This window comes from Dama dama, chromosome 1 (genome assembly GCF_033118175.1).
Source record: "Dama dama isolate Ldn47 chromosome 1, ASM3311817v1, whole genome shotgun sequence".
Lineage (NCBI taxonomy): Eukaryota > Metazoa > Chordata > Mammalia > Artiodactyla > Cervidae > Dama > Dama dama.
The window spans coordinates 53,764,595-53,792,582 of record NC_083681.1 but is presented as its reverse complement, the minus strand read 5'-3'; the positions used below and the strand labels follow the sequence as shown (position 1 = coordinate 53,792,582).

General features: G+C 54.1%; 2 protein-coding genes across 4 annotated transcripts in view; both read left to right on the top strand.

The window, feature by feature from the left end:
* GDPD5 (glycerophosphodiester phosphodiesterase domain containing 5) overlaps positions 1-11,649 on the top strand; it is an 85,992-nt gene extending 74,343 nt beyond the window's left edge. For all 3 annotated transcript variants that reach the window (XM_061150560.1, XM_061150569.1, XM_061150576.1), the window contains 8 exons: positions 75-157; positions 1,491-1,641; positions 2,188-2,406; positions 3,249-3,406; positions 3,640-3,787; positions 5,029-5,111; positions 7,871-7,983; positions 10,723-11,649. In XM_061150560.1, the coding sequence (XP_061006543.1) occupies positions 75-157; positions 1,491-1,641; positions 2,188-2,406; positions 3,249-3,406; positions 3,640-3,787; positions 5,029-5,111; positions 7,871-7,983; positions 10,723-10,871 (1,104 nt within the window). In that variant the 3' untranslated portion in view covers positions 10,872-11,649. The remainder of the gene's footprint in view (positions 1-74; positions 158-1,490; positions 1,642-2,187; positions 2,407-3,248; positions 3,407-3,639; positions 3,788-5,028; positions 5,112-7,870; positions 7,984-10,722) is intronic.
* Positions 11,650-14,638: 2,989 nt separating this feature from the next.
* Positions 14,639-23,532, top strand: KLHL35 (kelch like family member 35). Its single transcript, XM_061139902.1, has 7 exons — positions 14,639-14,744; positions 17,309-18,181; positions 19,159-19,343; positions 20,055-20,173; positions 20,817-21,005; positions 22,209-22,397; positions 23,344-23,532. Exons 1-7 carry the CDS (start codon positions 14,737-14,739, stop codon positions 23,530-23,532), a joined length of 1,752 nt encoding a protein of 583 aa, XP_060995885.1. The 5' UTR covers positions 14,639-14,736.
* Positions 23,533-27,988: the final 4,456 nt, after the last annotated feature.

Here is a 27,988-nt window from a genome sequence, read left to right as displayed (position 1 = left end):
AAGACTTCTGTTGGCTGGAGAGGGGCACAGCAGCTAAAGCCTGGCTTTCCCCTCACTACCACCTTCCCCCTCAGCTGGCCCCAGAGCACACGCTGATGTCCTTCAGGAAGGCCCTAGAGCAGAAGCTGTATGGACTCCAGGCTGATGTCACCATCAGGTAGGTGTGGGGATTGGGAGGACAGCACCTCTTCCCCTCCTCAATGCATCCACATCTAGGTCTCTGGAGAAGCCTCTGGTCCCAGAGTCTTGGGGATGGGAGAGCAGAGGCTTGGGTTACCCGCTGCAGGGCAGGCGCCATGTTTGTGCAAGTAAATCTCGTGCCATGTGCTGTGCGTGTGTGCACTAAGTCGCTTCAGTTGTGTCTGACTCTTTGTGACCCCATGAACTGTAGCCCGCCAGGCTCCTCTGTCCATGGGATTCTCCAAGCAAGAATACTGGAGTCGGTAGCCATGCCCTCCTCCAGGGGATCTTCCCAACCCATGTTTCTAATGTCTTCTGCATGGCAGGCGGGTGCTTTACCACTAGCGCCACCTGGGAATCCCCTTGTGCCATACTCCGGGATATAAAATATGTACAGAACAAAACAGACTCCCTTGGTTCAAGTAGAGTGGAGGTTTGGCACCTGGAGTCCTGCCACTGATCCACTTAATAGAAATATTGGATCTGTATGGCTCAGCAAGATGGAGGACAAACACTCTGATGAGTGAAATCAGCAAGTTCCTGAGTGATCCATTCACTGTGATGTCAGCTATGTTTTTAAAGACCAGATAAAACTGACTGACACATTTTCTACATGTCGATAAATAAATATGTATTAATATTTATATAAAGGGCAAGAAGAATCCATACCAATCTGATGACATCATCTCTGAGAAGGGGAGGGGGCAGGGTACTGAATTAGGGTACCACAGTATGAAGACCCCACTCCCATTGTAGACATTATAGAATTGTGTGTTTATCAACTCTTCTAGCAGATGGTAGAAAAATGTCTTGAGGAAGGGGAGCACCGGTGCCTTTTACTGTTCCACACTTAGGCACCTTATGGGGCTTATGGCCAGCAGCTGGGGAGACCAGGATGACAGTGGGATGCAATTTGTCTGCATTTTCCCTCTTCTCATATGGCATCACGTGGACTGGGTTCTAAGCCAGGTTCCACCACTTAGTGGCTGGTAGGCCTTGAGTTAAGATACTTCTGTCTCCAGCCTAAGTCTCCCCATTATCAAGTGAGATAGCATCTGCCTTCCAAGGTTGCTAATAGGCCCAGCCCTCCCTCCTCAGCCATCCCCACCCCTGTCTGACCCACAGAGCCAGAGGGATTCGCCTACTAGTCCACTGACTTCCCTGTGCAGTCAGGAAAGCTGAGGCCAAAGAGGGGCAGAGCCTTCCTGAGCCCCTTGGTAGGCTGGTGTAAGTGGGTGGGCAGGAGAGAGTGGGAGAAGCAGGTGAGGGACCCGGGTGGGTAGTGACTCTGCGGTCCCATCCTCCCGCAGCCTGGACGGGGTGCCCTTCCTCATGCATGACCCCACCCTTCGGCGCACCACCAACGTGGAGGAGGAGTTCCCGGAGCTCGCCCGCAGGCCTGCCTCCATGCTCAACTGGACTGTCCTGCAGAGGCTCAACGCCGGCCAGTGGTTCCTGAAGGTCTGGCAGCACCTGTCCCAGCCCTAGGCATGGAAAGCATGGGTGGGACTCCACAGAGAGGACCGGGGGCCGCCCGCCACTCGGGCGATCCTCACACGCCCAGCTTCCTTGACTCACAGCCAGGCTGGTTGGCGGCTTCCTTGGCTCCTGCCACTGCGGCCCAGATACCGTGGCTGTCATTGCTTGTTCTGGTTCTGCCTCCCCTACCGGAGAGCGTTGATGGTGATAGTAATAGTTAAAATTGTTGACACTGTAAAACTCTAGACAAAGTCGGTGAACTCTGATGTGAAATGCTACTAAAGGAGAAACGTACTGGGGTCTGGGAAATGTTCCAAGCAAATCATTCTTTTGGTAAGCAGACTGGGATAGAGAGGTTAAGGTTGGGTTAATCTAGAGTCCCCACGGGGCCGCAACCTTCAGTTTGCCTGACTTGCACACACCAGCAGATACTGGCAGCTCAGGGGTCTCCAAGTTCCATAGCCAGGAAGGCAAGTGGAGGCCCCATAGGACTGGTGAGGCCACCATGTGTGTCCCTATCTCTGATAGACGGACCCGTTCTGGACAGCCAGCTCCCTGTCACCCTCCGACCACAGGGAGGCCCAAAACCAGTCCATCTGCAGCCTAATGGAGCTCTTGGAACTGGCCAAGGGCAATGCCACGCTGCTGCTCAACCTGCGTGACCCGCCGCGGGAGCACCCCTACCGCACCAGCTTCCTCAACATCACGCTGGAGGCCCTTCTGCGCTCAGGCTTCCCCCAGCACCAGGTGAGGCCCTGAAGCTGAGTCCCACCCAGCTCCTCCCCTAGGGGGCTCCTCCCCAGGGGGCTCCTCCGCCCCTGGTGCTCCTCCCCTAGGGGGCTCCTCCCCACCCGGTGCTCCGGCCCTAGGGAGCTCCTCCAAACCCGGTGCTCCGCCCCCCTGGGAGGTCCGCGGAGTCCGGTTCTGGCCCCAGAGAGACCAGGCCTGTCTAGAGTCTAGTTCCAGCAATAAACTCACAGTATCACTCCTCTCCAGACCTCAAGTTTCTACATTAGTAAACTGAGGGTAGCATGCCCCACACCTCCCTGACAGGGTCACTGTGGGGACAAGAGGGAAACAAAGAGGTCCTTTAAAATATACAAAGGGCAGGAGCAGGGCCAGGTTCTTGGGGACACTGTACTCCTGTGAACTGCTGCCCACATCCTCGGGGTGTAATACCTGGGGATCAAAAGAATCTGATACCAACTATGGCAGCACAGTAGACGCTGGTGTCCATGTGCAGAGTAGTGAACTTTGGGGGGGGTCTGGAGGGAAAACTCCCTGAGGTGTCACTGGAGCAGTTCCTAGCCTTGGCTGGGACCACGTCCTCTGGAGATGGTCCAGAGGACCACCTTATTACCTGTGGGCTTTCACTGTGTGCCAGGTCCCGCCTCTTTTAACCCCTCTAGGTACTCCAGGAGGGACAGACACCCTTCCCCATTTTCAGTTCAGTTCAGTCGCTTAGTCGTGTCTGACTCTTCGCGACCCCATGGACTGCAGCACGCCAGGCTTCCCTGTCCATCACCAACTCCCGGAACATACTCAATTTACAGAAGAGAAATCAGAGGCTGCCTCTCTCCTGCCTGCAGGTCCTGTGGCTGCCCAGCAGGCAGAGACCCTTCGTGCGGAAGGTGGCTCCTGGCTTCCAGCAGATGTCAGGCTCCAAGGAGGCGGCCGCCAGCCTGAGGAGAAGCCACATCCAGCGGCTGAACCTGCGCTACACCCAGGTGTCCCGCCAGGAGCTCAGGTGCCTACCCCACCCGCCCAGGCTCACCCAGAGGACTGGACACGCGGGCTCCGGGCTCAGAGAGGAGAGGTGGAGAGCATCGGGCAGACCTGGGCTTGTGTGTGAGCTTGGCCCTCTGGCAGCAGAGGTTCCTTCCATCAGTTGTGAGCATGGTATGAGGGTGTGAAGGACCATGCTTTACAGGCTTCCCGTAGGGGCCCGAGGGCTGACCGGCCTCTGTCGCTGCCCCACAGGGACTATGCATCCTGGAACCTGAGTGTGAACCTCTACACGGTCAATGCCCCGTGGCTCTTCTCCCTGCTGTGGTGCGCGGGGGTCCCGTCCGTCACCTCCGACAACTCCCACACCTTGTCCCAGGTGCCTTCCCCACTCTGGATCATGGTGAGTTGGAGGGATTATTGGGGGTCCGAGAGCTGCCTGTGACTCCTGGGAGTGGGGAGCAGGCTCCACACTTGGGGCTGTCTCTGGTGAGGTGTTAGGGGTGGAGGGAACACTTTGGGGGACATGAGGAAGATTCTTCTGACCTAAGGTCAGGAGACACTGGGAGGTGGGAGGAACCTGGGCCTGAGCCAAATGGGAAAAACACCAAGAGCCCTAGAGAAATAAACAACTACTTGAGTTTTCTTTTGGTTTTGAGGATTATTACATTTTGTTTTAAAGGAAGGAAAGTAACTGAGAAAAGAGGGCAACATAAGGGCAAGAATAGGAAACATTGAAATCTGCTCAGAGATTATAGCCAATGAAACCAGATTTCAATTGGTCAAGCATCTGAAGACTGGCCCAAGTGCTAGTCCCAGCTCTGCCAACCAGGGGTCTTGGGGAACCCTTGATCTCCATCCACTAGCTCCCACTGCCACGTCCCTGAAGTCATGAAAGGCAGATGGAGGGTCTCATTATGGCTAAGACATTGCCAGTGTCAGTGAATCATCTAGGTTTTGGGTGATTATCTCTATCCACCTGCCCATTGTCCTTGAAAATCTCCAAAGGCTCAGCTCGGAATGAGATGAAATAACTGATGGTGGCAACAGCAGCTACAAGCACACTAATTTTCAGGCCATAGGAGCTGACCAACAGCAGAAAGTGCATCTGGCCCATCCCTGCCCCTCCTCCACAGTTCACCTGAGATCACAGGGGTGTGGGGCCTGGCCGCTCTGCAGGCTTTGCCCTCCTAGGGACCTCTCTGGCCCCCTGGTGGGGAAGCTCCCACACTTCACACCCTACAATGACACGTACCCTCCTGTCCCCATGGATGCCACATCTGTCTTCACACTCACCGGTGCACCTGCTCATCACGTCACACCCTCTCATCTATTTGTTTTTCATATATTGACTCTCGCGTTAAGCTCCTTGAAGCACATAAATCCTCTAGGTTTAGCACACACCATCACCTCTACTCTGACTACTGCATGGCTCTCTTTTATCCTACACACCCACACACACACACACACCCCCCAAACCCCAGGCCTACAAAATATCATCTCAAGACCCCAAGCCCCCTCCAGGTCCTCCTCTGCCCCTCTCTGAGGGTGACACGTGGTCCCCCTGCCCATGGGCCCCTTGGTCGGGAGCCCTGGTCTGGACTAACCATGACTGGAAGCTGGCCACGGGCCGTCTGTCCACAGCCCCCGGACGAGTACTGTCTCATGTGGGTCACCGCCGACCTGATCTCCTTCACCCTCATCGTTGGCATCTTCGTACTCCAGAAGTGAGTAGGCCCTGACCGCCTTCCATGGTCTTCCCTGCCCAAGACAGGCCAGTCCCCGCCCCAGCCGGGAGAATGTCCTCCTGAGCCCTTGGCTGGGAGACGTCCTGACCAGACTGCCCTGTTCAGGGGAGAAGGAGGCCTTCCAGTGGCCCCTAGTCCGTGCCCCTCAGCCAGAGCCCAGTGGCTTCTGGAATGAGCACCCAGCAGGGAGCCCAGAGCCAGGCTGGGCGGAGACTTGCTGTGTAAACTCCTCGGTGAGTTTCTGCTCCTCTCTGGGCTGCTCTCCCCCTGCCCCGTGTCACCCAGGGCCCCGGTTCCCACAGCTCTCGTGCCAGCTCCCCACACACCCTTCAGGACGACAGCTGGGGTGGTGCTCGCAGTGGGAGTGGGTTGGTCCTGGGGGGGTTTTAGGGCCGTGAGCAGGGGCTGGGGTTTTACTCTTGACTGACGTTCTCTCTCTGCCCCATACCGCTCTGATCCGGCGCATGTCCCTCCTCTCTCCCCTCTCCCCTCTCTCTGCTGCACTCTTGGCATCTCACAGCTATCACTTGATCAGGTAATTCTGGTGTGGTCCTCCTCCTCCTGTTCCTCTTTCTCCCTCTTCCTCACCACCCTCCTTCTCCACTTCCATCTGAAAGCCTGCCTCTCGTGGAGCCCTAGGCCCAGGTCCCCCTCCCAGGCCCCGGCCCTGCCTGAAGCCTCCTCCCTTTCCTCACTCCCCTCCTCTCCCCTGCAATCCTCCTGCTCTCTCCCCATCTTCGTGTGTGTCCCCCTGCTCTCTCTTCACCCGCAGACATTTCCTTGCAGGATGCTGACCCGGCCTCTCTCAGCACCAAAGTGTCTCCCTCTGTGGAGGGGGTTCTGCCTGGGCAAAACCTCCCCCCACACCTCCCGCCACAGCCTGGCACTTTGGGCGAGGCCTTCCCAATGCCCAGAGCACAGCCTACCAAGTTCTGTGTCTCCCTGCCCACCTGCTGCCCTCCCTTCTCCCAATCTGCCTTTCCCATCGCTCACTCTTTGTCTTTCTGTCTCTCCTACCTCTTTTACTTTGTCTCTGACCCTACCCCTCTCCCCCATGTGCACCATCTCCCCTGCTTTCCCTGGGAGGAACCCCCAGTGGTGGAGCTTCCTGTCCTAGATGTACTCGCTGCAGAGACCCGGGCCTGACACTTCCCTCCTGCGTTTACTGTTGATTTTCAGGATGAGAAGTCCCCTTTGGTCAGCTGCCTCCTAGGTCAGGCACTTTCACTGACCAGCTTCTAGGAGGAGGAGCCCTGGGCTCCCTGACTGTGGGACTGAGCCCAGAGAAGGGCCGTTTACCTGGGATTTCCACCATCCCCTCGTCAGCAGATGCCCACCCGTGCTGGTGGGTGCTGTGCTGCGCCTGTGGCAAGGAGTCGGACCTTCCACCCAGAGCCCCAGGGTGCTCCGTGGGCATGCTGGGCCTCTCAAGATACCGTCAGGGCGACATGATTGTCTTCCTGGGGGTCAGGCGAGGCCTGATGGAGGAGAGGACCCTGGGGGAGAAGATCATTTCCCCGTGGGCCTCATTTTCCCCTTCATTCACTCAACAGTCCTTATAGCACCCACCACACAGCAGGCATGGGGGTTGGTGCCAGGCACGCAGTGATAAATGAGACCCTGCTGCTGTTCTCAAGCACGCGCAGGGTGGCCAGCCCAGCCAGGGCGCAGGCTGCCTTCCCCTCTGCCTCCTGCTTTCCCCTTGTCTGTCTGCTCTGTTCATCCACTTGGCTGCCTGTCCATCTGTCTGTCCATTTTGGCTGTGCTGAGCCCATCTGGAAACAATTGATTTCTCGTGGAGTCTGGGCTCCGTCCACCCACTCCAGCCCCAGGGGAGTTGGGTTTTGTTTCCAAGCTGATCCCCACTTCCCTGAGTGGGGGTGGGGGTCCAGTGAGTCGTCCTCTCTTAGACTGCAGGAAAAATCTCTGTTCAGAGGCCAGGGATTTGGGACTAGTTCAGAGGAACTGTAACAAGAAAAACTGTGCTCTGGGCCGGACCAAAGAACCTGAGTTCTCCTGGCTCCACCTGGTCCCTGCACACCCCATGCAGCACCACCTCAACTCATTCTATTAATTTTGCCCTCACCTTGCCCCAGCCATTAGAGGGATAACACTCCAGCCTGCCCCTTCCCATTAGGGGATATGCACCCCACTCTTCCAGGGCTGTAGGAACGAAGCAGCAGCAGGTCCCACCCCAAGTCACTCCAGCACCCTTGCCTTGTTCCCCCCTTGAAGACAAGATCCCCGCTGTCTCCCCTCTCCTCCCTCCTTCCCTTCACTTCCTCTCTGGGGTTCCTCACTGGCTTCGCTCAGCCTGGTCCTTATGGTGGAGGTATAGGTGATATCAGCTGGGACTCCCCAGGATTGGTTTGTACCCCAGGGCAGGTCATGCCTATTAAGCCTGCACCCCCAAATTTGTCCTATCCAAAGACAGCCAGGTGTATAACTGGGGGCACCTGAGACATAACTAACCAACCCCTAAGCATCCTCCTGGGCAAGGGGAGCGGATGTAGGGTTCTGGAGGTAAGAGAGCTGGAGAGCCCTGGCTGACAGTCAGTGGACTCTGATCAGGGTCCCAGCTCTGCCCTTCTCTGGGCTTCAGTTTCCCCATCTGTGCAGTCAGACAAGATTCCTGCTGGTCTCTCAGGCCAGTTCCAGAGAGTCTGTGGAAGTGGGCATGATCCCTGCTCCAAGGAAGGGTGGGGAAGGACCTGATGCCCACGGGGCCGTCTCTGCAGGTGGCGCCTGGGTGGCATCCGGAGCTACAACCCCGAGCAGATCATGCTGAGTGCTGCAGTGCGCCGGACCAGCCGGGACGTCAGCATCATGAAGGAGAAGCTCATCTTCTCAGGTGTGCAACTCCGCACACAGGTTGAGACGGGCTCTGGGCTCTGTTCTCTGCACCCCGCAGGTGCACATGGGTGTGCGTACACATATTTCACATGCAGCATGCAGATAGGCACATGGCACAGACATATGTATACCCATCTGGCTTCATGTCACAGTGGTACGGAAGCACACGTACACCCACACACACACACAGACACACACCCCTCCACCCGCAGCCATCAGCTCCAGGTCCTGTGGCTGTGTCAGCCCCGGGGGGTGGGGGTGGAGTGACATGCAGGGTGACATGCAGGGGTCGGGGGAGGAGTCTGCTTTGAAGGTCCATCCTGCCATATGCCTGGTTCATACAGGGATCCCACAAATGTTGATTTCCACCCCCCCACCACGCTTGCTGCCTGTTGACATTCCCAGACTGAAGGAGGAAGCAGCTGTACAAACAAATACGAGAATTAGATTTAACAGATGGGGATGCAAGGAGGAGGGGGGTTCAGCACTCCCTGGGGCAGCGAGGAAGGTTTCAGGCCCACTTTGTGAGGAGTGATGTCGTTGAAATGGAAAGGGATGGTAGGAGGGGCCTGGGTGATGGGTTTGAGGTGAGCGCTGGCCAGGCAGAGGGAAGGAAGGGCACTCCAGGCAGGAGCAGCATGTGTTCAGAGGCAGCGAGGAAGGACTACTTGCTGGGCACCAAGAGCTCAAGGTCATTCCGCACGGCTTGGAGGGCCTCTGGCTGACTCACCCCCAGGCGGCACTGGGGAGGCACTTGGGCCTGAGTGTGTGGTCAGGAGCTTGGGCTTTGTTCTGGAAGCAGAGGAGGGTCACAGATAGCTTTGCCTTTGTTACAGTAGGGCTGTAACAAAGTACCACGCACTCGGTGGCTTAGAAACAGAGATGCATCGTCTCACAGTTCGGAATGCTGAGTCCACGATCAAGGTGTCAACAGGGCTGTGAGGGAAAGATCTGGTCCTGGCCTCTCCCCTTGCCTTGCGGGTGCATCTCTGTGTTTGAAGCTGTCTTCTTTGCAAGGACACCAATCCGCTCTAACGACCTCACCTTAACTAATTGCATCTGCTGTGACCCTATTTCCAAAGAGGGTCACATGCGGAGTGTAGGAAGATAGGAATTTGAGGGGAACACAATTCAACCTCTCATTTTGGGGAGGGGGGCACACCACACAGCTTATGGGATCTTAGTTCCCTGACCAGAGATTGAACCCATGCCCCTCTGCAGTGGAAGCGTGGAGACCTAACCACTGGACTGCCAGGGAAGTCCCCACAATTCAATCCCTAACAAGTGTGGAGGGTGGTAGGTTAGAATAGGAAGTTGAAGGCAAGGAAACCAATAATTCAGATGGGAATCGTGGGCATGGAAATGGGAGAGGAGAGATCTGAGAGGTATTTAGAAGCCAGATGGCCCTGGATTCAGACCCCAGCTTATCCCCCTAGCTGTGTGAACAAGAATATGTTGCCTAACCTACCTCAGCATCAGACATCTCGTCTGTAAAATGGGCTAGATTGCCCTCACAGCATACTTGTGAGGGTTAGTGCCATGCCTGGCCCAGAGGGGTACTTGGTAAATGCTCCTTGAATGAACCTGGACCCAGAGGAGGTGGTTGTGGTTTTAGGGGGGGCTGGCTCCAACGACTGTGTAAACATCCATTCATTCAGTCACTCCTTTATTTATCCTTCTTTCAAGGCATGGCAGGCACTGCTCAAGGTGCTTAGGATATACAGATTCTTGCCTTTGGGGTACTTGATTCCACCTCCCCTCACTCAACCCTCCTCCTGGGAGCCTTCCCTGAGCACCGAAGCTTACCCCAGTGTCCCACAGCTCTCTGGCAACACTGAGGGGCTCCTGGAAGGAGGAGCCGGAACAGGATATCTGGGATCCTCAGGCTTCTGCGCTGTACCTGGCTCAGAGAAGCCAGAAGGGGTGGGTAGAATGAATGGAAGGCAGAAGGCCGGCACTTAGGCCTGGCAGATTCTACACCCCACCCCTCGCCTCTCCTGCAGTGCCAAAGGCCATTCATTGAGCACTGTCTGGGTGCTGGCCCTGAGGAATCAACCACAGGTCTTACCCTCTGCCCATTCCTGGTTGAGAAGTCCTCTCTAGGGACCATCAGCCTCACCCAGGCACATGGAGTCCCCTTGGGCAGGCTTAGCTCCCCTCAGCAGACCTCCTCTGAGGCTGGGGACACTAATGCCCAGACCTCATCCCTGTCCTTGGAGTGCTCCAGCTGAAGTGGGCACAGACGGTGACAGTACAGGTGACGGAGCAGGGGGTGCAGCAGGGAGCAGGGTGGCCGTGAGAGGAGGCCCCATCCCAGCCTGGGGCAATAACAGAAATGAGAAGAATTGTGCCAGATTTTAAGAAAAGGAGGTGATGTTGGGAGGTCGTGCCCAGGAGACAGGCCAATATGTGCAAAGCCCCAAGGAGAGTAACACACGGGTGTCACGCTCGGGAGGGTGCACAGATAGTTTTCTGTGGCTTGAGGGTGGAGTTCCAGGGGAGAGGAGACTGAGGCGCAACCAGAGTGTTTGCAGAGACTGAAAAGGGCCTTGAATGCCAGACTCACACACCAATACCACACCTGAAACCTGAGGCTGCATCAGCCTCCACGTGCCTGCTCGGGAGTTGCTAGGCCATGCCTCCCCCCCCCCCCCCCGCCCCGCCCCCGCGTCTGCCAGCCCTCTTTATCTGCCCCCCACCCCCTGCACTCACCTCTTGCCTCCCTGTGGCCCAACAGAGATCAGTGATGGCATGGAGGTCTCCGATGAGCTCTCCGTATGTTCGGACAACATTTATGACACGTATGCCAACAGCGCCACCGCCCCAGTGGCCCCTCGAGGGAGCGGCAGCCGTGCCAAGACCCTCACAGACCGGAGTGGGCGTTAGCTGAAGACCCGTCTGTCCAGCTGTACCTCGTGTGGAGACCAGAGAAGCCCACAGAGCTGGCAGAAGCATGCTTGGGGCGCTAACTCCACAGCCTCCTCACTGGCTCCAGTCCCTTGTCAGCCATGGCCTCTCTTGGAGGGGCTCCCCTCTAGCCTCTCAGATGCCCCTGAAGGCCTGGGGCTCATTTTTCTGGGAAGTCTGGGGCCTAAAGTCCAGGGTCCGGAGCCCAGGGCCCTGTCCACTCCCTGAGGCCCTCCTTTGCATCCTTACCTGGAAGCTTTGAGGGGTCGCTGGGCTGTGCCATGCCCCCTGCAGCAGCAGAGGACGTGGAGCCTGCGTGTGCCCACGTGTGTCTGTTCTGTCCGTGCTGTGAGGAAACCGCCTTCTCGGTGATTCTCCTGCCTCAAGGGGCTGGGCTGGGCCTCTGCCCCAGCACCTCCGCTCTTCCGTCAGTCTCAAAGCACAAGGAAGCTTGGCCCAGGAGGAACGCCTGCTCCAGTGGTGGGGACACTAGTCCTCCCCATCCAGCCTCCTGCTGACGTGGGCCATGTCCCCCAGGAGCTGCTGGAGATGGCAAGAGCAGGCTCAGGGCTGCTGGATCCACACCCAGGAGATCCACAGACTGACATGACCTCAGGTTCCCATGTCAGTGGCCAAGAGCAGGGGCCAGCTGGGACAAGTGTTCAGGCATGGTTGATGGTGGGCGTATGGCCAAGGAGGCCTAGAGTGGAGGGAGCCTGAGGGGCCTTGGCCAGGATGATTAAAGCTGCCATCTTGACACGTCTCATCTCTGAGTTATCGGTGGGAGGGTGGGGACAGAGCCTGCAGGGTTTGGGATTCAGGTCGCATGACTGAGGAAGACCCATTCTCGGAAGTGAATGGGAGAGTGGCAGAGTGGTGGGCCCCTTCCCCGCCTCACATGGCACTAGGGCTTCCTTAGGAGTCCTGGGCTCGGGGGGCCAGTGTCCGCATCCTGTGGTGGGGGAGACAGTCCTGGAGAGGTAAAGTGACCCTCCATGGCCACACAGCTTGGCACAGCAGAGCCAGAACCCCAGCCTGGCTGTGGACCTTCCACAACCAGCTGGGAATGGTAAGGCAGATGGGGCGGGCTCCTGGGCCCACTGTAGGACTGGGCAGTGGGACGAGCAGTCACACGAAGCGTGTCTGAGCTCCCGGCCTATGGAGGAGCAGGCCCTTAGTCAGGAGATGCCTCTCCCCGATGGCAGAGGTCTGGCTTTGACTGAAGAGGCCCACTCCCATTCCTGGCACGGGGTTGGGTGGGCGGGGGGCACCTGGGCTGAAAGCCACAATACAGCCCCTGGGACCACAGACATCCTTGCCTTTCAGTCCTTGGACCCCTGCTCTCTGCCCTCCCTGGGAAGATGTCTGTAACTCCCATATTTGTCCTAAGAGTCTGCATGGTCTTGGGTGTGTCCTAAGGGGAAAGGGGGAGGCTGAACCCCAGTTCCAGCCTGCATTAATAAACATGGTGCTTCGTGGGAACCAAGGGGTGTGTCTCTTCTCCAAATGGGGGCCTTCTGAGTAGAATCCTTGGGGTCTGGAGGCTTCATTCAGAAAAAGAAAAGAAATCTCTCCCAACGCTGGAAACCAGACTGGGCCCCCACACTAACCTCTAGGACTGTCCCTCTGGGAACTGTCCAGGGACTCTCCCTCCTTTCCCCTTTTCAGACATCTGCCAAGTGCTCCCTTCCTGGGGCAGAGGTCAGCTTCAGCTTCCCCTGGGCATGAGGAAGTGTGAGTGAAACCTGGACTGTCTGGGTCAGCAGTGGGGCACACTGCCCTACCCAAACGCCCCAATAACCTCCTCTCCAGTGTCTGGCAGGCCTGCCCAGGAGAGTGGAATCAATCTTTCCCGCCAGCCCCTCCCTGTCCAGCCAGTGCCCCTCGGTCCACTGGGCAGCATGTTCCAGGCTCCTGGCCACACTTGGGCAACCTGAGTCAACCTAGAGCCTTCAGGAGCAGGGAGAAGGGCCTGGGAGTGCTGAGTGGAACAGCCAGTCAGCACCCCACTCTCACCAGGGCCCTACACTGGACCCCTGCACCCCCCAATGCAGAGGCAGTCCAGCTGCCTCCCCTCACCCCAAACAATGGGAAGATGGAGGCCGTCGCCCCCCTAGGCGGGAGGCTGGGCCCTTCTCCACCCTCAGCTGAGCCCACAGCCTGTGCTCAACCCTGGCTCCTGTCCCCTGACCTGGGGGGTTACTGAAAAGCCCACCTTCCCAGTGCCCTCCTCGGAACCTCCCCCTGTCTATGCAGGACAGCCTGACTGCCCTTCACAGGCAAACAGGAGACAGGGCCCCTCCCTTCCAGTCATCTCCACAGACCCACTCCTCTCTTGCTACCTTGGACCTTACTGAGTGAGGCCTGTCCAGGCTGAGCCTACCCTTCCCCTCTCCAGGGCCCTCTCTGGACCCTCTGTCCCCAGTATAATGGTGCCCGAATCTCTCACATCCTTTAACATAGAGCAACACGTACAATCTTTTCTTAGGGGGAAGCAGGATACACCATTCCCTGGAGCAGAGTCCCTGGAACAGACTCCCTCAGGCCTCAGGACACATGCTTGGCCATTGACCCCTCCCACTACAATTCCTTCCACTTAACTCAGCCGGCCTGAGCCTTGCTGGGGCGGGTTCCAACAGGATCCCAGGTTCACCCACTCCACTCCACATGGCACATGGCTTTCAAAAACCCCTCTTGATTTCACAGCACCCCGGTAAGACAAAGCAGGAACCACAACTAGACTACCAATCCTGCTGAAATGAAGAGCTGAGGCTAAGCGTTGGGCAGTAATCTGCCTGGAGCTGCACGTAGAATCCCGGCAGAGCCAGGGCCAGGTCCCAGGTGTCCTGACCCATCCAGGTTCTTGTCAAGGCAACCTCCCCCGAGTCTGCTGCCCTCTTCCATGAAGGCAAACCCCTCTCACCTGCCCCAAAGACACCAGGCCCAATGGCCCTTCATGGAGGCAGCAAATGACCAGACACCAACCCACGGCGCCACCTCTCTCTGGCTCCAGGATGCCAGGCCAGCCCAGAGCCGCCTTGTTCTCTCCCCCACACCCACCACGCCTGCCTCACTGGACTCCAAAGGCAGGTACACTGTTGAGTGAAAGCCATCTCAGCTCATGCCATACCACAGACCCAGGGACCACATGCTGTCCACACACACAGTCCACGAGACACAGCCCCCTGTTGTATGCAGACAGACCCCTGTCACAGAGATGAACAATCACACAGAGATGCAAAGACAGGGACATGCAATGCGTAAAACCAGATACACAAAGTCCCACAAGGACACGTCTGCGGTAAAGCTGGAACACAGACACTGCGCAGTCACAGAGGCAGGAGGGAAACCTCGACCTCTAAGCTGTGCAGTGACATTCTTAGTCACATCTGCCCCAATGCCACACGGTCACCACATCCCCATGCACTCCCACACGCACATATAAGTACCCTGTAACACCTGCACGCACACACACCCCCTCACATCCATGGATCACTCAGGGGCACAACCAGCGCCAGATCACCCCCAGTCTGGGCACATGGATCCCAGAGTTGCACAGTCGATCCTACACCTACTCCCGGCTCCTCCCTTCTCTCCCTCCCAGGGCTGGTCCAAGAGCAGAACAAAAGCCCAGTGTCCCCTCCTCCCCTTCCCCCTTAGCTTTCCCCTCCCCACCCACCCCCCCCCGACCGGCGTCCATCCCCTTTGTCCTCCTGCAGCTGAGCCTAAGCGGGAGTCCAGGCAGAGTGGCAGGGACACTGCGCCCAGGCTGCCAGGGCTGCAGGCAGCAGGACAAACCGCAGTGGTCAGTGCAGGAGCAGCAGCCGAGTGCCCGGGAGAGGTCATGGCCAGGTAAGTGCCAGGTACAACTGGGGACTTAGGCAGCAGCACTGCCCTGGCTGTGTGGTGTCTACAAGTCTGAGGGTGTGTGTGTAGGTGTGGGTGTGAGTGTGAAAAAGAGGGTGACATGTCAACTTCTAGGGGCTGGGTACCTCAGTCTGTGTCAGGATCCTCAGTTTGAGGCGCCTAGACTCTTAGCTGGGATGAGAGAAAACTGAAGCCCTGCCTGGGGAATCCTACCTTTCATGTCCCAATGGGACATGTTCTTCAGCACCCACGACGGGAAACCCCTAGGGTGGAAACTCAGTCCGAAGTGTCAGTGTGTTCTAAGTGCCCAGTGCCATAAACAGTAGGTGAATGAATGAAAAAAAACACTGCTGCACTTCCCCCAAGGGGACTCCCTCCCTCTCCCCTTGTGCCAGGACAGTCTCTGCAGAGAGAAGTCCCTCCTGACACTGATGAGATCTTGGATCTCAGCTCAGAGTGTGGCTGCCTTCTCAGCCAGTGGAGAACAGAATGAGGGTAGCATGCTCCCATGACCCCTCCCGACTCCTTCTAGGGGTCCTGGGCTGCTCCTTGAGACATGCCCCCACTTTGGCAAGTGTGGCTGAGCCACTGGGCATGCAGAGTCTAGACCCAGGCAGGTTCAGGGCTCAGCCCCTCTACTTGGGCATAGTAGGTAACTTGTTGGGAACCTGCCCACCATGGAGCTCATTTCCTTTGATGCTAAGACAGGGTATCCACTACCAAGGATGGCCCAGGCATAAACAGTGAAAGCCAGACTGACTACTAAGGAAGATCTGACCCCCAGGGCAAAGCAGGCTCAGAGGAGGCACAGCAGCTGGGATCAGGAGAATGGAGGGAGAGGCAAGGAGCAGAGAGCAGACGTCAGCTTCCCCAGAGTAAACTGCCACATAAAAGAGTGAGCCCCCTGTCCCCGGAGGTATGCAAGCAGAGGCTGCATGTTTGTAATGGCCAAGCATAACCAATTTTTAACAGCCCTTCAGACTATAGAGCACTTTCACAGACACCCCTCCTTTGATCCTCACAGCAACCTCTGAAGGGCAGGTTCCATCTATGTGACTGTTTCCTCATGACAAACTTAGAAAAGGAGGAGTCTAAAGAAACTTCAGGTTTTTGAGGATCAAATGAAATTATGTACATAAAAGCAACTAACATATGTGATGTGCTCCCTTCCTCCTGGGTAAAAGCATGTAAGGAAACATTTATTGAGTTGGTACTGTATATCTAGCACTTCTCATACATTCCATTTAACAGTCACCAGGTCACAACCACTGCACAAGGGAGGCATTATGACTGTTTCCGATGAGGAAACTAAAGGGGAGGTGTTGCACACAGCAAGTCAGTGGCAGAAGCAGAATCAGCACCTGGATTAGTCCTTAGAGCCAGTGTATCCACCACTCCCCACAGGGCTTCCTAGAGAACAGAAAACTTACTAGAAAGAGAGTCAACTTCCCTCTCAGGCTGGGCTCTTAGCCCATGTCTTCTTTCCCTCTGGGTCTTTGCACAGGATGGTCTCTCAGCTGGAGACTTCCTCCCTCCCACTCTCTTTCCTTCATCTGGCTAACTCTATCTATTCTTCTGTCTCCTCTCAAGGATACCTTCCCTGACTCCCCTCCAACTGGGTGCAGTGCCCCTTCTTAGCTCCCCTAATGCTCTGTATTTCCTCATGGGATCCCACCTCAATGGAAGCTCCAAGAGGGCAGGGACTGTCTTGTTCACTGCCTTTCACAGAAAAAATCTCTCAATAAACACCAGCTTAATATATTCACTCAACCTTGAAAAGGCACTAATTGAGCACCTGCTATGGGCCAGATCCTGTACTCTCGGGGGAAGGGCAGATATTAAATACAATAATCAGGGTGTGGTTAATGGGGTGCACCTACAGAGATCCCTAGGAGAGCAGATGGGATGAGGAGAGGGGGTTAGTGCCTACTCCCCCCAAACATACTGGCTCTCTGTGGGGTCATCAGAATTCCTTGACCAAAGGCTAAGGCTACAGCTCCTGTCAGAGGGCTCTCAAACAGGTATTTTGTATAGTTTCCAATAACCTCCCAGCCCTCTGCCTTTAGACCTTGGAGAGGTAAAGTCTCCCGGCTGTTGGTAGCCACGTGGCACTGCTTTATCCCTTGTCGGAGTCCCAAAGCACTGTCTATGCTTTTGTAAATCCTTCCTTTATTAGAGTCTTCTTAAATTACCCCAGTTAAAAGCATGCCATCTGTCTCCCGCTGAGACTGACAGGGAAAAGCTTAGCGAGCTTGAAGCACAGAAGAGCAATATGGCTGAAGTGGGTAAGTGGGGGAGTAGATGGTACAGCTACGGGTCTGGCCCTTTGGGTAGGCAGGGACTAGCTCTTTGAGGCCATTTCGAATCTCGATGGGTGGATGGAAGGGAGTGCGGCTGCATGAATGGGGGAACACATGTTAAGATCTTGTTCGCCTGCCTCAGTAAAGTAGTGACCTAAAGAAGGAATGATGGAAGAGGGGCCTCTTGCCCTCTAGCCGGGCCCCAGCCAGGTGGATTTGCCGACACTGTCTGTGTTCTTTGCCCGGCAGGATGCTGAAGGGCCCGGTGTTGGAGGAGTCGGAGTGGGGCTCCGAGGCGCCATGCGCGGGGTCCTGCCACGCGCAGCGTGTCCTGCAAACCCTGAACACGTACCGGCGGAGTGGCATCCTCACCGACGTGGTGCTGCGAGCCGGTGGCCGCGACTTCCCGTGCCACCGCGCGGCGCTTAGCGCGGGGAGTGCCTACTTCCGCAGCTTGTTCGCGGCCGGGCGGCCAGAGCGTGGCCTGGCCGTGGTGCTCGTGGTGCCCGAGGCGCCAGGCCCGGCCGGGACAGCGGTGGCGACGGCCCTGGCCGTAGTGCTCGACTACGTGTACTGCGCGGGCGTGCGGTTGCGCGCCGAGGACGAGGCGGCCGCGGTGCTGGCGCTGGCTGAGCGGCTGGGCGTGGCGGGCCTGCGCGAGGCCTGCGCGCGCTTCCTCGAGGGTCGCCTGCGCGCCGCTAACAGCCTGGCGCTGCGCCGCGTGGCCGCCGCCTTCTCCCTCGCCTCTCTGGCTGAGCGCTGCGGCCGCGTGCTGCGCCAGGCGTTCGCCGAAGTGGCGCGCCACGCTGACTTCCTGGAGCTGACGCCTGACGAGGTGGCCGCGCTGCTGGCAGACCCCGCGCTGGGCGTGGCGCACGAGGAGGCTGTGTTCGAGGCGGCCATGCGCTGGGTGCGCCACGACGCGCCGGCTCGCCGCGGCCAGCTGCGGCGCCTGTTGGAGCACGTGCGACTGCCCCTGCTGGCGCCCGCCTACTTCCTGGAGAAGGTGGAGGCCGATGAGTTGCTGCAGACCTGCAGCGAGTGCCGCCCGCTGCTGCTAGAGGCCCGCGCCTGTTTCATCCTGGGCCGCGAGTCTGGAGCACTTCGAGCCCGGCCGCGGAGGTATGCCTCCCGCCCCTTGCCTCCTGCCGTGCATTACTCTGGCATTCTTCAGCCGCTCGCACAGTTCTCCACCATCCTTTAATCCTATCACTTGATCATGCCTCTTGAATGAGATTCAGTCATACATTCAACAGCCATTTCATAAGCTTAATTCTGGGTCCTTGAAAAATTCTCATGTACAAACTGTCTCGTGTAGTCTCGGGAGTGATTTGGAGACACCCTTTAACCTCAGGGAGCGCGGTCTAGTAAGGGGTTAAAATAGGCTGGGCCTGGGGAAAAAACGAAAGAGGCATACTCCCACTTCTGGAACACCCAACCAAAGACTTTGGGTGGAGTAGTCAGGATGGTCTGTCGCTCTCACAGGAATAAGGGACAGTCTGTCTTACTCATCACTGTATCTCCAACAGTAAGCTCAGGGCCTGGAACAAGAGTACAAGATGTTCAATATTTGTCAAAGGAATTAGGTAGGAATTGGCTAAAGGGTTTGGAAATTCTGGTGGAGTCAGAAGTCTAAGGGGTGAGTGGCAGGGGAGAATGCTTTGCTAAAAGGGTGTGTACCCTGGTTCAATGGATTTTGTGACTAGAGGATGGGTTTAGGAGATGGTTATTGGAGGAAGGACACAGCAAAATTACTCCCCGATGGAGGTCAAGAGAAGGGGCTTGAATTTTAGCTCTGTTACTTTCAGCTACATAACCTTTGGAAAGCCAAAGTCGATTAAACAAGGTAACTTTTGTAAGTAAGGGTGAGGGCTTTGTAAACATTCTTTTCCTGTAACTTAGAGATCAGCAAAATGGGGTCAGGAGTAATGATTCTCTTCCCCCTCAATAGCCAGAGGGGAGGTTGAAAGTGGCAGAGTCCAACATGGGGAGGGTGGGGAGCAGAAGGGCAGCAGGACCATATAGTGCAGTCGATGAGAGGGTGAAAAGGCTGAAACTTGGGTGTCGCTTAACCACCATTGGGTTTGTCCCCATGCTAGATTCATGGACCTAGCTGAAATGATCGTGGTCATCGGTGGTTGTGACCGAAAGGGGCTCCTGAAGCTGCCCTTCGCCGACGCCTACCATCCAGACAGCCGGCGCTGGACCCCACTGCCCAGCTTGCCCGGCTATGCTCGCTCGGAGTTCGCGACGTGTACTCTCCGCAATAACATCTATGTTTCTGGTGAGGGCGGGGGCCATAAATGGAGTCCCACAGGATTGGCTCATCATTTCGCACCCTCTGTTTTTCCTCCAACCAGGATATAGCAGATCCTTTTGATAACCTACAGTTATTGATACTGTAGAGGTATACTGTAGAGGTGAGCTTCCCTCATAGCTCAGTCGGTAAAGAATCTGCCTGCAATGCAGGACACCTGGGTTCGATTCCTGGGTTGGGAAGAGCCCCTGGAGAAGGAAATGGCAATCCACTCCAGTATTCTTGCCTGGAAAATCCCATGGACAGAGGAGCCTGATGGCCTCCATGGGGCCGCAAGAGTCGGAGACGACTTAGCGACTAAACCACCACCACCGTACTCTAGGGGTACTGCAGAGCCAGTCACTGGTGTGACTCCACCCTTTATTCAGCAATGTTTACCTCAATTCAGATTAGTATTAATCACTTCGCTTTATCTAGCCTACCATGTGCTGTGCATTATGCTAAGCAGCTTATATTAGTTAATTCCCACGACAACACAATTTTATAGGGAGTCAACAATTTCCCTGTTGTCATGACACAATGGCAAAGATCGATTTGATACCAATGGACTGTGCCCTCCCTAGAGATTTGGGCCCTAGAGATTCAGAGAATAAAACACAGTCCCTGCTCTCCTGGAGTGCCCTGGGGATAGGGGATAGCAAGAGAGCCTGGGGACAACAGCTGCTTCCCTCCCCCTAGGAGGCCATATCAACAGCCGTGACGTGTGGATGTTCAGCTCCCACCTGCACACCTGGATCAAGGTGGCCTCGCTGCACAGAGGCAGGTGGAGACACAAGATGGCGGTGGTGCAGGGGCAGGTAGGGACGCCTCGCAGCTGCTGCCCTGAGCCCACGGTAGAGATCTATGGACTTCCTGGGGGAGGGCCCTCTCGGATCCTCTCTTTTTAAGAAGGGATCTAGGGCACCTGAAAGAAAAAGAACGTGCTCCAAGTTGCTTAATAATGGTAATGCTAATAAAAATAGTAATGACAGTACAGTCAGGTGGTCAAGGGTGTGGGCTCTGGGGTCAAAGAATCTAGGTTTGAATCTTGACTCTGCCACTTAAGTCTAACCAAAAAAAAAAAAAAAACCTGCCAATTATCTTTATAAGTTACACCCCAAATTCAGAAATACAAATAAAATGGATCAATTAAGTGAGGTGGTAAACCTTTAAGAAATTACTAGCTATTTTTATAGTATTTTTATAGTAGTTTTTATAGTTGTCCATAAGCCTAAACTTAGTACCAGTTATTTTGCAGATCTTATCCACATTCAGTGCCCATCCTAGAAACCAGTCCCCGTTAATAGAGGAAAATCTAAGGGAGGATCGGTAACGGCCGGGGCAAAGGCGGAGCCAAGAGCTGGGATGCTCCCTGGGTGGGACAGTCTCTCGGCATCCAGCCTGCGGCTCTGGGGCAGAGATGCAGACAGCCCTAACTCAAGGTGACCTCCTCATCCACAGCTGTTTGTAGTGGGCGGCTTCGATGGCCTGCGTCGACTGCGCAGCGTGGAACGCTACGATCCCTTCTCCAACACCTGGGCGTCCGCGGCCCCGCTCCCCGAGGCAGTAAGCTCAGCCGCTGTGGCTCCCTGCGCCGGCCGGCTCTACGTGATCGGGGGCGCTGGGCAGGATGGAGTCAGCACCAACAAGGTGGGCCAGCAGAGGGCGGGGGAGGCCTGCTGTGTGCCAGGAGCAGAGCTACCTACCTCTTTCGTGTCCTTGTCCATTTTCTTGATTTCATCAACAGCATTGAGTCATCCTCCCCCTATTTCAGGCAAGGAAATGAATTCAGAAAAAGGACCCCAGGATCACACAGTAGGTCTGGACCTGAATGTTAGGCCTGGTACCATATGGGTTTCAAAGATTTAAAAAATTAAGTGAGAGCAATGATAAGTTAAAATGCTCTTCTTCCATTTGAAAAATTTTAATACACTTATTATTGCAAATTTAGAAAACAGAAATAGAAACCATAATCTCATCAGTTAAGGATAACTACTGCTATTAATATTTGGTATATTGCCTTCTAGGCTTCCTCTGAATTAACTTTTCCTTTTCTGTTTCAGTTTTACATTCCACTAGTAAAATTTTATATCCTGCTTTTTCTTCGTCAAAGTATAAGTACTTCCTACATGCTTAGAAACTCTTCACAGCCATCATTTCAATGTCTGTGTAATAGTCTACTGGGTGGATGAATTATAGTCTATCAGATTTTCCATCTATCAAAAAATGTACAAATTTTGTACATTTAGGGTTTTTGTGAACAAAACATCGTGGCAGCTCCCTCCCTGCCCTGATGGCCTCTCGGGAATGCAGCCCTAAGATCTGACTTTCCAAAACTAGGACTCTCACCTTATTTCAGTTCCACTCCCAGCACACCTTCCTGGCTAGGGAATGCCCTTTAGCACCTTCTTGTGCAGCGGTGTGGGCCAGGAGGCCTATGGACAGCTATAGGAATGGGGGCGGCCAGACACCGCAGCTGGAACCTTGTCACGACCTCAGTGCACAGAAAGGAGAAAGAGGGTTGACAGTTTGTGCAGCCAGGAATGCATCTCCACGGGGGACCTGCTCTGAGAACCCTCTACAGCACTAATGCAGACAGTACTTCTACCTCCTGGGCTACAGACCTCTTCCTGGACCTTGAAAGATGAAAAAGCTTTTGACAACAGGAGTCCAGGGAGAGGGGCTAGAATGTGGAACCAGGCAGAGCACACGTGAGGGGAGGGACCCAAGCTCAGAACTGGTGGACATAGGCAAATGTGCTGAATGAGTGCCCCCAACAGAGGGAAGTCAGAGGTGTGGGCAGCAGGGCAGTTAGCGGGGTGAGGCCTCACCGCTGCCACTCCTGCCCCTCAGGTGCAGTGCTTTGATTCCAAGGAGGACCGGTGGAGCCTGCGGTCACCAGCACCCTTCTCGCAGCGGTGCCTTGACGCTGTTTCCCTGGAGAACATCATCTATGTGGTTGGCGGCCTTATGAGCAAAATCTTCACCTACGACCCTGGCACAGATGTCTGGGGGGAGGCAGCTGTCCTCCCCAGCCCTGTGGTAAGTGGAGGCTCCTGGGTACAGCCCTGGCACTGGTTCCACTGAGGAGGGTAAAGACTCACTTCTAAGGATCTGGATCTCAGAGGTAATGAGTCTTGCGTCTGATTCCATGTTAGGTGGTTTTACGTGTTCTCTAGTTTTGTCCTTACAATGATAATCAGCCTTGGGCTTCAAAGATAAAGAGACTGGCCTCAGAGAGGTTGAGGCCACCAGCAAGGCCACGTGAGGCAGAACCTGGAATCCCAGCCCCGAAGGGCTATAGCTTTGGATGGGGAGCTTGGTCTCAATGACCCTGCAGTCTCTCCTGCTCTTTTAGGCCACTACCTGGTAGCTTACTGTGGGAGGAGGGAGGCAGAGAGGGGGCTTGCTAAGTTCCCTTGCCTCATTGGTATCACAGAAGGGAGGTGCTAGGCCCTGGATGTTCCACCTCTGCATCCCTTGCCACCCCTCACTGTTCTGTTCCCTCTCCAAAGCTCCTAAGAGACTATCTAGGGATGTGGATGGATTGGTGGTCCTTGCCAGTTCTGATCTCCAGTAATTCTAGGAGCCTAAGATTTCTGGCTTCTCTGAGATCCAAAGATGGTGGTGGTGGGAATTACTGTTATTGGAGTGCTTCCTGTATTCCAGGCACTATGTAAAATGCTTTATGTGCTTTATCTCATTAAGTTAAAGGAACGTTATGAAGAAGGTACTGTTATTCTTCTTACTTTGCAGGTGAGGAAACTGAGGCCCAGAGAGGTGAAATGACTTATCTAAGGTCATTCATTTAGTAAAGGTCAAGCCAGAGCTTGAAGTCAGGTCCATCCCAATTCCTACTTCTCTACCATCCAGACTGTCTGCTCATACTCTGTGGGTCAAGGTTTTGTTGTCCAGCCTAGCCAGCTAGGGACAGAGGGAGCCCCCGGCTGGACCACATAGCTAATTGTCTTTCTGTCTGTCCACCCAGGAGAGCTGTGGCGTGACTGTGTGTGATGGGAAAGTCCACATCCTCGGCGGGCGGGATGATCACGGGGAAAGCACCGACAGGGTCTTCACCTTTGACCCCAGCAGTGGGCAGGTGGAGGCCCAGCCGTCCCTGCAGCGCTGCACGAGCTCCCATGGCTGCGTCACCATCGTCCAGAGCCGGGGCAGGTGACTTATACTTGAGGCAGGAGGTGGGAGGGGAGGGAGAGCTCAGGCTCACCACTGCTCCCCTTATGGCACTTCCATGTAAACAGCCTCTTAACTTACTGCCCCTTTTCTTGTAGAAATAAAACCTTCTTCAAAGGTCGAGTCTGTGTTCCAGCTCAAGCCTCCTTTGCCTGGAGAAGTAATGCCCAATATCTGCTCCCTGCTATGACTCTTTACAAAGCACTTCAGCACTTCATGTTACTTCATTTACCTTCGTAATGACAGTGTGGACATTTTTAAGAATCATGAAATATTTCATGCATAAAAAGAAATATATTTTGTACAGTTTAAGAATTATAATAAAATAAACATCTCTGTTCCCACAACCTAGCTTAAGAAATAGATCATTAAAAATGCCTTTGTAGGTCCCCCTGTCTATTTCCCAATCCATCCCTTCCCATATTCCTCCCAGGAATAGTCACTATTCTTGTATTTCAAATTGTGCTGTGCTAGTCACTTCTGTCGTGTCCGACCATTTGTGACCCTATGGACTGTAGCCCACCAGGCTCCTCTGTCCGTGACAAGAATACTTGTCTCTCCAGACAAGAATACTGGAGTGGGTTGCCATGCCCTCCTCCAGGTGATCTTCCAGACCTAGGGGTCGAACCTGCATCTTTTATGTCTCCTGCATAAGAGATGCGGGTTCTTTACCACTAGAGCCAACTGGGAAGCCCATATTTCATATTATCAGCAGTCAAAAAAAACCAAAAACAAACTTTTAGTCAGTTAATTACTAATATCTGTAAGATAAGAAGACTCTCCCAAGGCCACATACTTAGTAGAAGGCAGAATATATAGCCCACAGACTTCATGAAGCTTCCGAATATAAGAGGCACTTCTGGTCAGAATGGTTCTCCCTTTCTAAACCATCCTCTCCAATTTAACCACCTAGCCCTGGTGGCTCAGATGGTAAATAATCTGCCTGCAATGCAGGAGACCCAGGGTTCGATCCCTGGGTTGGGATGATTCCCTGGTGAAGGAAATGGCAACCCATTCCAGTATTCTTGCCTGGAGAATTCCATGGACAAAGGAGCCTGGCAGGCTAGAATCCATGGGGTCGCAAAGGGTCAGACATGACTGAGCAACTAACACTTTCACTTTCAGTGATAGATAAAATTAAAAATCAGACAACTCAAAAGAGGCATAGGCTTATAAGTAAGCAAACACGTCTGAGGACCAGAAACAGAACTGTGAAACATAAGGCAGAAGCTCAAGCTTTTGGATTCAAACTCTGGGATAAAGGTGTTAAAAACAGATTCCAAACCCAGGCTCACTGCTATAAGCCTAGGCCAAGGCAGGGTTCCTCCACTCATGAAAGAAGCTGAAACAAAACAGACAGTTGTAGAACCCTGAGCAAACTTGGGGTCAAGGCTCACAGCAAACTGGAAGCCCAGGGTAGTGGGCACCAGTGCCACAGGCCTCTGAGACACCAGTGAGTCCAGCTCTGCATCTGGACATGCCACAGCCCCAGCATAAACAGGGGGCACAAGCTCTTGATGCCATTATAGACAGCTGGGTTGGCTGGGGCTCTGGGGCAGCAACATAAAACTGCCGGGTCGGGACGGGTGAGCCCAGTGGAGGAGAAAGAGGGAACAAAGGATGGACGCCACAGATTCTGAGGCAAGGCCCAGCAGAGCTGGCAGGCCCCATCTGGGGCTCCCCTTATTTGCACTCAGATTGCCTTTTGAAGAGCTATCATCTGCTCTTCCATCCCCTTCAGTACAGGGCAGCCCCATGCTGTTCTCCATCTTCTAAAGCCCTAGGGCCCTGTCTGCATGATCTCTCCAGCTGGGGCTGGCCCATCACACCCAGCACAAAGGCCTGGGTCCCAGCTGAGCTCCTACCCTCCGATTATCCCAGATTAGGGACCCTGTGACCATCTGGACATGCTGATAATGCAGGGGGGAGGGCAGTGGGCTAGAGGCCCAGCTTCAGAGCCTGCCTGCTCCCACCCAGTGGAAAACACCAGGACAAGGCAAAGGTGCTGTATTGCCCACCCAGGTAAAAGCCAGAGCAGAAAAGGTAGGAGCAAATCCAGGGCAAGCTTTCCTGACCTGTGGGTATCTTCCCCAGGCTGAACACTTCTGTGTAGCCAGGCAGACTGCCCAGTTTCCCCCATGACGGCCATTTGTGTCCCAGTGCTTGCTCATGCCAAGTGCCAATGCCCTTTCCTGCTGTCCAGAAGGGTGTCAGGCCTGGGCAGACCTAACACCCTCCACCCCAGAGCTGACCACTCCCTGCCTGTACCCTTAGCATCAGCCCTCCTATCAGCTGACATTTGGCCAGGCCTTTGTGTGACACACTCATAGGCTGCCTCTTGAGGAAAGAGGTCAGTTTCACATCACTGTGTCCTCCAGTGCCTGGAACAAAAGCCTTTCACTGAATACTTTGGATTTCTATCTTGTAATACCTGTGAGGTAGGTACTATCATGCTCCTCTTCTCCCTCCCACGCTTACAAATGAGGAAAGAGTTGGGATTTGCTTACTTAGGTCACGGGGCTGGTGAGTGGTGGCAGAGCCACGATTCCAGTTCGGGCCCACTACCTCCAAAGTCTGCTTTATCCGTGCATCCTCTGCTAATCTGAGAAAACGGTGTGGGATGCAGCACACTTTAGGAGACCCATCATTCCCACTGTGGGAGATTCCAGCCTGATAGGGTATTGTCCCTGATCTTCTGGATTTGGAACTTGATGAGGGGAGACACAGTGCTTATCCCTGGGGAGGCTCACAGGAACACAAGCAAAAGGTGACAGCCAGAGCCATGTGTCCTAATGTCCTGGGACGACTGGTTAGATCATACATACAGGGTCCCCCTGGCTCCTGGTCCACTGCTCTCTGGGCTCCCAGATTGCCTGCCGAACGTGAACTGTTACAGTAAGCTACACGACTGTACTTCTTGGTGGGCTTCAAAGGAACTAGGAAAACTTCATTTACTTCATACACAACAGAATAAAACTTGGTATTACACAATCACTGTAGGACTCATTGGATTTTTTTATTGATGGCTGCACTGGGTCTTTGTTGCTGTGCTCAGCTTTCTCTAGTTGCAGTGCTTTCTCTTGTTGTGGAGCATAGGCTCCAGGTACGTGGGCTTCAGTGGCTGTGCACGGGTTTAGTTGCTCTGCAGCATGAGAAATTTCCTGGACAAGGGATCAAACCCATGTCCCCTAATTGGCAGGTGGATTCTTACCCACTATACCACCACCAGGTTAAGTCTTGGATTCTTTTTTTTTTTTTTTTTTTTTGGGGGGGGGGGGGGACTCTTTTTTAAAAAGTCTAAAATCTATCTATGCTGTGTATTTACCCACCCGTTAGTACAGGAAAAATAGATAGTATAGATAGTTTCCCATCTGCATTATCAGGCATCCCTGGAGGGCTTGAAATGTATATGCTGCAAATAAGGGATGTGCATGTGGAGGTACTACTGTACTTAGTTGTTAAAGAAATAAAGATTTCATAAAATGTAAAAATCTTATTTCTGAGGGAGAAAATAGTGAGAAAAAATTATCTTCTGAGATAGAAAATGTTGACTATCAGTTCAGTCACATCCAACTCCTTTGTTACCCCATGAGCTGCAGCACGCCAGGCTTCCCTGTCCATCACCAACTTCCAGAAATTACTCAAACTCACCATTCAACCATCTCATCCTGTCATCCCCTTCTTCTCCTGCCTTCAACCTTTCCCAGCATCAGGTGGCCAAAGTATTGGAACTTTAGCATCAGTCCTTCCAAGGAATATTCATTGGAATATATTCATTGGAATATTCATTGGACTGATTTGCTTTAGGATTGACTGCTTTGATCTCCTTGCAGTCCAAGACTCTCAAGAGTCCTTTCCAACACCTCGGCTTTGCTCAGTTCAAACACTACAATTTTCAGCAACCACCTTTCTTGGCCCATTACAGAAAACTTTCTTCAGCTTGAGAAAGGACTCACTCCTGGAAATGTGCCACCCCAGAGTAAGGAGAATATTTTGGTATTCAGGCTCTAGTTCCTAGCCACAAGATGAAACACACATACATGAGCCCATTCCTTGGAACACAGTAAACCTTGATTAACCCAACAGCTATCCCAGTGGTTGAATTCTAGAGGGGAGTACTTTTACCACCAAGACATGGTCTCAATTCCACTAACACTGACAAAAACTACTAAGATATTACTGTCTACTCAGTAGAAACATCCAATGCTCTATTAAAAAGGGGAAAACACAGATGTCAGTATGCTCTCAACATAATTCACTACCTTTAGCCTTGTAGGATTTTCATGCCAGCCTGTCCCTCACTAGTTTCACCTGAATAAATGAAGACAATCCAATTTCTTATAAATACATATCAGTAGAAAACTCTTTAAATCCTCAGACTGAATAGTAATTAATTTAAGTACCCTTTATACTTTACTAGAGGATAATGGATAAGAGAACAA